The 12,578-nt window shown below is 37.7% G+C and overlaps 1 protein-coding gene across 8 annotated transcripts in view; it reads right to left on the bottom strand.

Moving 5' to 3' along the window:
• Positions 1-12,578, bottom strand: part of ARID1B (AT-rich interaction domain 1B) — a 322,617-nt gene that overhangs the window by 68,259 nt on the left and 241,780 nt on the right. For all 8 annotated transcript variants that reach the window (XM_079330952.1, XM_079330954.1, XM_079330955.1 and 5 more), the window contains one exon: positions 12,319-12,408. In XM_079330952.1, the coding sequence (XP_079187078.1) occupies positions 12,319-12,408 (90 nt within the window). The remainder of the gene's footprint in view (positions 1-12,318; positions 12,409-12,578) is intronic.

Here is a 12,578-nt window from a genome sequence, read left to right as displayed (position 1 = left end):
CTTCTCTTGAAGGAAGATAAAGAATTAAGGAAAAGGAATCCTGAAATTCAGGAAGAATATCTATACTATTCTATGTTACTGTCTGTATGGTACACTGAAGCATGGCATTAAACAGGACATGGTCCAATTTCCTTGCAGAGAAGTACTTTCAGCTATAGATGAGATGTGGAGAAGCAAAGAGCAGTTCTTACTGTGACCTGGATTACATTACAACACAGAGGAGTCTATCCTCATCAGCCTCCATGAGAGCCCAGTTAACATCCAGAGATCAGTGCATGAGCCTGAAGTGTTTTAAATATTTGCAGGAAGCTCAGATGTCTTACAGAGAAAAGGGTTCCCGGTCAATACATTAACATTCATGCATCATAAAGAAAAGAACAACATCAAATCAAAAATCTTATCAGAAATGAAAGGGAGCAGCTGGCATACATTCATTTTTCCTTATTTACACACATTTTCCCTAGTGTTCAACTTCATTTTATAGACGATACAAAAAGAAATAAATTTTCTTTCCAGAAAATTAGATCTAAGATAAACTTTTCTTCTGTAAAGAATGGAAGTAGAATTACATTAGAGGTGCACTGGAGTAATGGAAGTGAAGTGATTCAACAGCCAGACTGCATCTGACATGTCAACCCCTGTGACAATAAGGTGGGTTGTTTTGTCTTTTAAACTGCTAGGAAACAGCTATGAATTAAGCCTTTAAAATTGCAGTGGCAACATACTCATCAGTGAGCAAATCTACTCCCTTCCTTTAATATTAATGATAAAAGAGGTAGAGGTGATGATTTACTTGCTATCACAACAAAAGATTACTTATTGAAAAAACACTTGAGCGGGTTTTGGCAAACTAAGCTATTTCAGAAGTAGCTGAATAAAGTGACCCTGACAGAAGCACTCTCTTCCTTTTTAGTTAGCTTTTACACTGCATTTACATACGTGAAGAATGACTGTATTAAAAATAATTTTAATATAGCAGAGTCATCTTTGCAGGGGTTTTTTTATTCTCAGTGAAAGAGTAGCATACTATTAACAATAATCGTATCATAACAATAATGGGATATGTTTGCATGTTCAAATTGAACATACATAGAGGGCTTAAAAATGGTCAGGCAGCATTTTATTTTTCTTCTTTCTTTTTAGCAAAATACAGAGAAAAAATAATAAACCAAGCCATACTTATGATAGAAGTGCTTCTGCTCCTTTGATGAAGGAAAAGACAAAAATGAAGAGCACTAACACTTGGTAATACACATCATATAGCTAATACCACCTACGATGCCTTTTTAAAAAAATTTAAAACCTTGTCTTTCAGGCATATGTCTACACAAAACAGATACACAAGAGTAAATTACTAAAGCTTCATGAAATTATGCACTCAGGTTGTCTTACATTTGTACATTGACCAATACAAGGCCATCTGTTTCTTGAACACCATCACCTTAGCACTACCCATGAAAAACACCCACTGAATGTTCTGGGTGCTGCCATAAAATCTCAGATGGATTCTTTTGGTATTTTAAAAACTTGGCTTGAATATGAAAAAACCTTACAGAAAAATAGAAGCTCAAACAAAAAGAAAGTGACTGCAAAGGAACAGGTTATTGCATATCAGTTGAAGGACAGCAACTATCTACTGGCACACACTTAACCCACAGTCAATGACAAGTCTTTTGATTTAGCCAGGAGTAGTCCATCGATTTTCATGAATGAATTAAACCTGAAAACATGTGCAACACTTATTCATTTTAAACTCACAAAAACTTTGGAGTTTACAGTGATAGCAGATCATTAATTTAGGCATCTGATAAATAAAAAACGAGAAAAGGTGCAAGGTGCAACAGTATATTGTAAAAATTAACTTACCTAAGAAAAAGATACACTGGGCTATGGCTCTTTCTAGAGGACTAGATGCTTAGTGACAGAGCTTGGGACCAAAACAACTAAGGAACCTTTATGAGTAAGGAACAAGGAAGTTCCCCTTGTTCAAGGGCAGAGGCTGAAAAAAGTGCTATTACTAGCTAGAAAATCATGGAATAAGAGAAGTAGAAACAGATTGGATGCATACACTGATCTTCAACTAATTAGAAAAAAATAACATAAAATCCTGTACTTATGAATCAGCTCAAAAAAATTAAGTATGTGAAGAGATATTTTCCACTACCCCTAAAGGAAAAACTTCTGTGTGGGGAGAAAAACAGAAATTTCCAATGCTTGGTATTTTAGTAAAACACTGGTCAGTACCCTTGAGAAAAAAGAGCAAATGTCTGCACACCCATGACACAAGTTTTTGGCAGACCTTCCTTCCTCAGACAGCAGTTTGGGTTGTATCCACTCTCTCAGGATTTTCACCAGAGTACACAACAGAACTGCGACAGATCTAAAGCAGTAACTCCCAAATCTAACTCCTCTGTGGATAAACAACACTGAGATAGACAAATAAGGGTAAAGCTAAACAAACCCAAAGCATTATTCTATGGTTTGGCACTGTTAGCATGGCAGGATGCTGAGGAACATCAGTCACACTGAAACTCTGCCTTAGCCCACCCATTTCAGATGGCAGGGACAGCTCAGGAAGGCTTCAGACTGTGAACCATGTCTGGGTTTTTGCCCAGCTGAACATGTCCACAGTCAGCACCCCAGAGCATGGCAAGGAAACACCCAACAGAACACAACTCACACATCAATTAAGGGCTCTAGTAATTGAAAGAGTTGGTTATTCTCATGTAAGCCTGAGTTACCAGAATGCTAAATATGCAGCCAGGTTGCAGATGGCACTTGATGTGCCACATCTTCAAATGGTGTGGTCAGACCTGGAGATGTGTGGCTTACAGACAACAGGAGCTAAGAAAATATTGTTGTACCATTGCTTATGGGGGCCAGCTTTACCTGGCCATAAACTACTTATTGGCACTGGGAAAGAATGGTGTGGTACCTACCCCTAAGGTGCTACTTAAAATAAACACTGAAAAGGACACATTGAGTGAGATTTAGGTACTGGAAAAAATCTAAGCAGACAAAAATGTTATACATGTCTAAACAAATAACAGCAATTAAGAAACTGGTGAAGGTTTGATGCATGTACCAGAAAATAAACCAAATAAATCAAGTGAAATCATGTAGCATTTAAAAAACCTGGTATCTAGAGCAAGCAGGCACAAGATTTCTTTACATTTGAGATATCTCAGATCCTATTTTCATTTTCCAAAAAGAACCTTATTAACACATGCCCAGCCAGACCTATGCTTGACACACACAAAGCATCTGACTTACCAATACACACCATAGAGTGATGGGTTAGTAAGCATGAATGGCTAAGCTTGCAGGGTCAATCTCATTTAGATGATGCAAATACTAATTCTCAATATTCCTATCCAGTTAATAAAAGATAAAAGAAATACTAAATCAAATAAATAAACTACCTGCACTGCACCAATCCAGTGTTTTCAGATATAATATTTTATAAAAGCTAAAAAATGTATTTAAAATTTCACATTTCTTTCTCCAATCATATTATATTTTTAGAAGAAAGTCCTGAAATGTTTTTAGGAGAAAGTTCTTTTAGAAAAAAGAGCAAATGCTGGCATATCTATGATACAGTTTTTGGCAAAATTTCTTCCCTCAGACGTTCACTCTCTCAGTTCTTCTGAGAACTCTTCTTCTTCTAATGAACTGCTCTTCTTCTAATTAGAAGTTCTTCTAATGTTTCTCCATTAACCATGAAAAAATGTAATCAGGTTTCTACACTGAGATTTTTTTTCAGCCCACATAAAAACCCACATAAACCTTGCCAGCTTCTCCAAGTCCATCAGAACACCACTAAAACCATCTGAAGTTCTCTCTAGGCTAGAGGAACAGTAACATGATTTCCCTTTGGTATCTGGACAATTTATTTTCACAATGGTATCTGCTAATATCTGCACTACAACCACCACATTACTTCACATCCATTCAACAAAGAATGTTTCTTTGCTTATGTGAAACAGCAGTAAGGAAAACATCACCACAGCAAAATTAGAATTTCCTGCAAAGATCACTGCAGTATTTCTCATTTCCACAAAAAGACCGATGTTCTGTTTAAGAAAAAGTGCTGGACTGGTTTTATTTTTCTTTAAAATTATTTTCTTATTATGCTTTAATATCTATCTTACAGTCTCCTCACTGTTTATTTGTCTGACTGCTTCTCTTCACAATGTGAATAGCTTTGGGGAAGATGGAAACTAATGACCTAGCTAAGGTTTTAACCCAGACCCCCTAGTGTTTTACCAGCTGTGCTATTAGGTTAACTGGCTGAATCTCCTCTGCTTCTCTCTCTAATATTACAAAACCCAGTCTATGTATAGCATGCAATAATGTTTAAATTTTCCCACCCCTAAACCTCCCTCTGCTACTGCCTAGCCTTGAAATTCATATAATCTATCATTGATAAATTAGAATCTGGGGAAGGATCAGACAGATTACCCAGATGGTAGCTGGGGAAGAAATATCCAGCCTTTCCTAATGCAAACCTTGCATAATGCTCTCTGATGCAAATTTTGAGTGCTATACTGAAGACAAAGAAGGAAAGATATTTGTGGAGATATTCATGCACAGACTAAACAAAAATCACATTGCTCATCCACCATTTAACACATAATTTTTTACTGTAATATACCTTACACAAGATGCTTTTACTATGATGCTTGAACAATCAGGGTCACAGTGACTTGCTGCAGAAAAGTGCCCACCCTGTCCTCCCAGCTGCTCCTGAAGGGAATCCTGAATTTCAGTAAGTACCTTGGGCTGCTGGAATTAATCTCAGCAGAAACATGAAAATCTTGAGGAGTCTGTCTGCTTTGTACAATCAACATTTGTCAAAGTTTTGTTAATAACATTGCACACTTAGGAAAATCAGAGAGGAGAGCCAGGAAGGAGCAGCATTTTATAATGTGTAATGTGCAAAGCCTGCAGGCTTAATGGTTAAACTTCAGGTTTTAAAATTTTCCTTCCCCAGAGACTGCTGTTCAGAGGCTCCCTGAGTCAACTCAGCTCTTCCTTTTCATCAAGTAAATATATTGAATAACACTATATATACTTTGTGGACAAGACTAAAATATATGCATGATGTGTCTTCTTTTGCACATAAAACATATCATATTGTTTCTTTCAAAAACACAGAATCAGTGTGTTGTCCTCAGCCCCAAAATGCCTTTGCCTCAGTCTTATTTTTACTATGATTTATGATTTGACTTTTTCCTTTCCTTAATTTGCAGCTGTTCCCTGATGAGTGTTTATTCTTTTGGGATTCTTTGGGACGGTAGGAATTATCCAGTGTTAGGTATTAATATATACATTATATAGATTTCAACTCACTGTCCTGTATATTAATTTAAAAAGACATGAAGGTCTTAAATCAAAGGTTGTTTATCTTTGCAGAAGCTTCATAAAAAGGTTAACTTAGGTACTGAGAAACAGAGTGTCCTGACAACCATGGTGCTGCTGAACAGCAGACCACAGGCAGCTCCCAGTTTATGGGCCATGATGGGAAACTCTCCTAGGGACAGGGATCATACCCAGTAACTTTACATCAAGTGTGTGACAGCAACATTGACTGTCACTCTGTCAAGTTCTTAATCAGTAACTGCTGTAGCTTATCTTGCTCCCTGAGCCCAGAGGCAGGGAATTTGATGGCTGCCTAATGAAGTCAGTGGAAACTTTTCTATTGAGAAGTCTCTCTGCTGGCAACTATATAAACTCTCTCAGAATAAGTTAATTCTGCTCCCTAATCTCTAAAAGAGAATCCCCAATTTAGTTTAAGAAATGAAATAAAGTTTCATCTCCAAGTATAACAAGATTTAACATCAGCAAGAAGAGTGCAATGACCAGCTGCTAGTATACAAAATTTATTTGTTGAGACCTGACTCTGGGTTTTGATTGTACAGGTATTATTACCTACTTCACATCTTCTTTTTCAGTTTTGCTGTCTCCCAGCATGCCTTATCCTATGTAAATCACACTCTTTTGTCCTTTGATTCCTCTTGTAGAAGGTCTGTTGTGTATTTAGTATAGGCCACATCTAATCAGATCAAACTAAAGCTCAGACTGGCTGGTGTATGTCTGAAATCCAAGTACAGTCTGAAATCCAAGTACAGTCTGGAACCAGCATCCTGAAATGGTGATGGACTTCTTTAAGAATTAACCTGTTTTGGCAGAGGAACAAAATTTCTAATACTTTTGGGCAAGAAAAGCAGGTTTTCCTGAAACACTTGAGAGATAAACAGGCACAAAACTATGCACTCCACAGCTCAGAGAGAAAAATAGTAACTTTTCATACCAGTGATGTAGATTACTAATTGAAGTAGACATATTGTAAGCTTTTTTGCTGTGCATTGCTAATCAAAATAGCATAGAAAAATAGTGTGTACACATTAAAAAAACCTGCTTATCACACTGACACTACATTCCAGAGCACTTCCACTTTTACAATCCAATTAAAAATATAGAGGTAAAAACGAATGATGGCCCAATCTTTTTTAAAGACTGTCAATAAATTTAGCACTCACTAAGCTGAGAAAGTAATATAGCTTTTTGAGTCACCAAAAAAGCTTAGTGCCTGGCTCTACTGCATGGCTCTGCCTTCACATACAGACCTGCTCTGTGTACTCCTATGCACCATGTTCCTACTCCATCACACAAATTGAGATAAAAAAGGGATGTTTTACAGAGCTAGTGTGACAGTTTCAGCTAAAACCTGCTTTTCCTCTTTACGTGATGCACTTTTTCTGCTTGTTGAGGGCACAATTCCTCTAACCCCATTTTTCCAGGCATGATTTCTGCCCAGTCTGGCAGAGTGCTCCTTGCACACCAGACAGAGCTCAGCTTCCCTGCACTGACCCACCTGGAGAACGCTGTGTGCAGGAGAGGCACTCAAACATACCTGTGGGTTTGTACTCTATGCATGTCTCAAGCATCTTTCTTTAAGGGCCTGAAACACTTCAGTCTACATCAAGTAAACTTATTACCAAGTCTGATTTAACCTTAAGTGGTGTCATCATTAACATGGCAAGCTGAAGAATGTTAATGACAAGAATCATTTTATTCTCTAGCTCCTCAGTGCTCTGAATAGATCCCAAATCCCCAAATGAGAGCAAAAAACATATTCTCAGGCAAAAAGTCTTTTTAAGATCTAAAAGCAAACTACAGTATCTTTTTTGTTGCAATAAGAATTCTTTGATCTATTTTCTTCCTTCTGGTTTCTCTTTTTAAGAAGAAAATAGATTCCAGGGAAAAGAATCTCTACCATCAAATGCCATCAAATGTCAGTGTTAAACCATAAATCTGATCAGGAATTGTAGGTGCAAAACACCTGATTGGTATTCTGTGTCCTCCACACAAGCAAAAACATTTATATTTCATTAAAAGAAAATGCATGACAGTGGAATTTATGTAATGACTGTGCACAAACAAGAATGGCCAGAAAACAATTAAAGGGGAGGAAAATACCTGTATGAAATCTAATGGGTGAATTAGGAAATTTTAGTTACAGGAATTCAGTTGGTACTTAGTGTTTGTAGGGAAGCACAAAGAGAACATCAAAATGCCTGATCACATCCCATCTGTTACAATCTCTCACTGGATAACATCTTGACTGCCAAAAAAGCTATTTAAATTTACTACATTGCAGCTACTGATAAATATCACTTCTGTGAAGACCTAATACTAAATAAGGACAAGATCTGAGGATAAACCTTACAAGCAGCAGTGTCAAAAAGATCCAAATTTTGCTTAGTGTAACACCTGTACTCTTAAGAGCATGCAGTTTCTTACTCCTTGTCCCCGACTGTGATATGTTTTTAATAGAACACACAACTGTACAACACTCCTCAAAAGCTGGATGTCAACAACAGAACGAAATAAAGGGAGAACAGAAAGAATGACATAAAAAAGAAAAAAATGAAAAGGTACTAGGATAAGGTGATGGAGAAGGCAGTAAGTTCTATTCAACAATTTTGGAGGTGATTACTCCAGGCACTGTCCACATAGATCTGACAGGCACAGAATGCTGCCATGAAACTGCCTCCAGCAATGGAATACATTTTCCAGCACATCACAGCAGCTGCAACGGCATCAATTCTGCTTGCAATCCATGTCCAAAAAGAAAAGTTCTCAGTGGTCCTATTTCAGCATATCTCAAGGACTAATTAAATCCTCATTACTATCTTCTAATTATTCCAGTGCTCTGGGATTTCACTCCGCAAGTCCCCAATGGTGCATTAGATGAAAAGGGTTAAATAACCTGTGTTGATTTTGAGACTCCAGATCTATTTCAGACCTTTAGCATATCATCAGCATTATCATGAATATTTAACTATGTACCGCTGTGAAAATTATAAGGGGAAAACAATTAAAGATTTTTTAAAAATTAATTCTGACCCATATACATTTGCACTAATAAATAAGGCTTCTTTAAGTATCCCCATTATGAGAGTGCTTGCTAGAGTAATAATGTGAAGTCATTAACTCTTTTCATTAAATTCAATGGTTTTCAGGAGCTCCCAATTCACTATTTTAATATAAGACTGAAACCTGACATCTACGTATACCCAACTGCATAAGTATGAAATACTATTTAAAAGCAGGTAAGTTTTCTAAATTTTTTCAGAATTACATAAGGAACCATTTATTCCTGCAGGGGTAGAAGTGCCTATTCCAACATTTTTATGACAAATATTCTCCTAACGCTCACACAGGTGAGTGTTCATATAAGCAGACAGAAATCTCCATTAGTTTACAAAAGTAGGAATGGGAGTATAAGCTAATGGCCAGGATTAAGGTTTCTTTTTCAGGCTGCAGCTTCAGGAAACTAATTTAGAGGGATGTGTTGCGATGTGTTGGGCTTCTGTTTGATCCCTAGAAATAACTTCCAACTCGTTGAGCAGTTCTGGCTGCTAAGGACATCCTCTCAAAGTACAGCTTCCGAAACCCAAACACATAAGTAGATGCAGCTGAACACAGGGAGCTCAAATGGCTGTGTACCTCAAGTACTTGCTGAATGATTATGACAGCCAAGGTATTACTGCTGCCCTACCTCTGGGGCTGATGAAAAAAAGTTTATAAAAAGCTTTGACTTCAATAAACACAAGATATCAAACCCCCACTTTTGGTCATAGAAAGGAAAGTTTGGAGTAGGTCTATTAGAAATGGAGAGCAAGATGTGCATCCTCCTTTCTCCCAAAACCATAGCAATTAGTGAAGACTACATTGTCATTATGGCAGCCCCAACTAATGGTAATTGTTGGATTCAGCAGCAGTTAAATGCACTCTTGCTTCTGCAAGAGACTTCTGACACCAGTTTGTCTCCACAGCTGTCCAGCTCCAACACTTCTTTAGCATGCATGGGACTTGACTTCAAGTCCCACTGCATTCCAAGTCCCATGACCTCAAAATAGGTTATGTACATAAAATAAATGAAATTTCTTGTTTCTTAGGTAGACAAGGTATGTTGGTAGAACTACAACCATTTCACTGATTGGGCATCAAACAACAGTGGCCGGTTACCAGTTGTGGGACAAGAAGGGAAGAATAGAATAGAATAGCAGGCTACATTTACACTGAGCATGTCCAAATGCTCTACAGCTTGAGAACGACATGAACAATTTAAAAATTATTTTTTAAAAGTAAGCATTTTAATGCTTATTACAAAAAGTATGAAATAACCTACATAAAAAGAAAGCTGAGGAGCACAAAAATATCCAATCCCCCAAGAAACTCTATTACTGTATATATGCACTGCATTACTACTTCCCTACTTTCACACATAGAACGTACATGTAAAAATGTGGTCATTGCTTCATGCTGCATTGTGAGACAGGGGATGAAGAGTGTTAGGCAGGCAAACAAAAATCTCAGAAGGGTGCTGAGTAACCACGGAAAGCACAGTAAAATATAAACAACACTTTAACAATAAAATAAGTATGTGTAGACTTAATGGTTCAAGGCAGTGGTTTAGCATCCAGAAGTGCTACAGATCAGACTTCATTCATCAGTCAATCTTCATGGTAGCTGGTAAATAACACTTTTTATATGCACTGAGAGCAGAGGATTCTGCCCAAGAAATGATTAGCAGTCTTTTATTCATTCAATTCTCTCTCTAAATATGGAAAGAAATGCTATACAAAGTGTGAAAACAAACAACATTACCTTATCCTATGGAGTGTCTCTGGGGTTTTTGTTTTCATTTTCCTTTAATTTTTTTTTCTCTCTTTTTGGGGAAAGCGTATCAGTAAGTGGAGAGTTTAAATTACTGTAACAGATGCCCAAGGATCAGGTGTCCTTAGCAGCAACGATTTTCTGCTCAGGTTTTTATCAGTAAATGACAAGCACCTTCCCCTTTGAGTCCCCATCATTCCCCCTCCTTCCTTGCTTCAAGTTCTGTGGAAACCAGTTCAAGCAAGCAAAGGAATCAACTAATGTAACAGCCTTTTTAAAAGGTGAAGTTTTCCATTTCAAAGGAGCCTCTAATCAATGACAGGGCACAAAAGGGAATGCACGCATGTTTATGTGCGTACAGCACAGACTTTAGAGAAGCTTTGGGGAACATGTTCTGCAAAATCAATATGACCTAGCTAGTTACAAATTTTGAATCTCCTGCATGAAACAAATGGACTTCTTGTACAAGCTGGGTCACAAGGATCATGCATATTACACCAGATTTTGCATATGAAGTGTGCAAAACCTGCAACATTCCAAAACACATTTTCTCTAAGAAGATACCCACAATTCTCACTATGTAGACGAAAAACAAACGAAATCAATCATTACATTTTACTTTTCTCACCGTTACTTACATATTTGACTACCCAATTATGGCAGCTGTCTTCTGTTTTACTTCTAAATACCTGTCTGCCTCTCCTGACCATACACTGAACCCCAGTTTTGTTCTACAGCAGAACAGAGAGGTTTGACCTTTCCAAGTCTGTCAGACCTGCCTAACTTGTCCCCCAAAACCAGGTGAGGAACACACACTGTAGAAATAATTATTAGTGGGCACTATAACATTTCATGCCAAGATCCAATTGTGCCAAGAAATGCACATATATTTCTGAGATGTTTGGGTCTTCAAAGCCTTCATCTGATCCATTCTAGCTGCCTATCCCACAAAGCATCATGTATTTGTATTGGGTACTGAGGGCATTCTTTTTTACCAAACATTTACGTTATTCTGAGTTTTTTAATGGGAAAATATGTCCCTGAACTAACAACTGGGTATAAAAAATGACTGAAAAGGAAACAAAATGAATCAGCATGGAATTCTGTATTTCATGTTCTCATTAATCAGCATTCCTGAAGGAGGGGACATTCAGCCCAGAAAAATAGCAGAAATTAAGACTCCGCTCTTCTTTGTGAGTCCTCTTAGCTCCTCCTGGATGCTATCCCAGAAATTTGTCATTCTGTGAGTTCAACTTGTTCACTGTGAGAAAACTTCTAGTATTTATGGTATCCCCATATGGTGCTACTTGGGATATTTCTGGAAGCAAGACATTTTAGGAGGGGCATTTCATAAATAACTCCATGTTTATCACAGTTATCATGTGTCTGTTTTGCAAGCCTGTCACTGGCACATGTTAACCACTGCATGGACAGGATGCCTGGTTTACAGAAGTTGATCGCACGTATGGCCACGCAACAAAGCTGTGACAACAGAATTCCATGAGCTAGGGAGAAAGGAGGTGAAAAGAAAAGGGATTAAAGTTTATAAAATGCAACTTTAACTTAAAAATGCTCCGCTTAATTTTGTGATCCCAGTAGGGAGCACCCTTTTAGAACAGTGCTCTTGCCTGTAAGGTTTTCCATGGCAAGATTTCCAAATGTTTGAACCATTTGACCCAAATATTTGATTTCCCTTTATATTTAAGGATATTTTTATCCTAGAACTGGGTAGAAGACTACTGAGTCCATGCAAAGACATCATAGATGATTAAGAGCAGTAGCAAAACTGCTCTTAGTTAGCACTCTTTCACTAGATCTTAATTCCAAGATAGACAACAAAGAGCTGTGTTCTCCAGGACATGACTCAAGTATTTACAGAAACTGCCTTTATACCCTGGGCATTCACTGTATTTTGAGAAAACCTTGTTTTCAATTATAGTTTGGTAAAACCTGCTATTCAGTTGCTCTTTCCCCAGAGACAGAAGCCCCCCCAGCTTTTTACAATGAAGACTGTCATTATTTTCCCTGGGAAAAGAAAAGAAATACCAGGAAATCTCACATTGCTAATGTGCAACTTTAAATGAAGGCTGCATTTGGCACCAACTGAAAAAGCCCCAACACCTAACAAACCTCGGTCCTGTGGCATTGGTGACTGGCTCAAGGCAGGGTGGGAGCTGGATTCTGACTGGCTGCCAGGAGGCTGTGGTGGCATCTGACTGCCTGTAACACACAGAGAGAAAAGGGAAAACATTTCTTTTAGCATTTCAGTGCACAACACCAAGCTTGCTGTATTTTTCAACCACTCAACATGAAAGAAAGTACCAGCTGTATAAGGTAAAGACAGAGCTCAACAGGTCTACCTTTTTTCATACTTTTTTTTTTTCCTTTTA

This window comes from Erithacus rubecula (assembly GCF_903797595.1).
Source record: "Erithacus rubecula genome assembly, chromosome: 2".
Taxonomy (NCBI): Eukaryota; Metazoa; Chordata; class Aves; order Passeriformes; family Muscicapidae; genus Erithacus; species Erithacus rubecula.
This window is presented reverse-complemented; position numbering and strand designations above follow the sequence as displayed.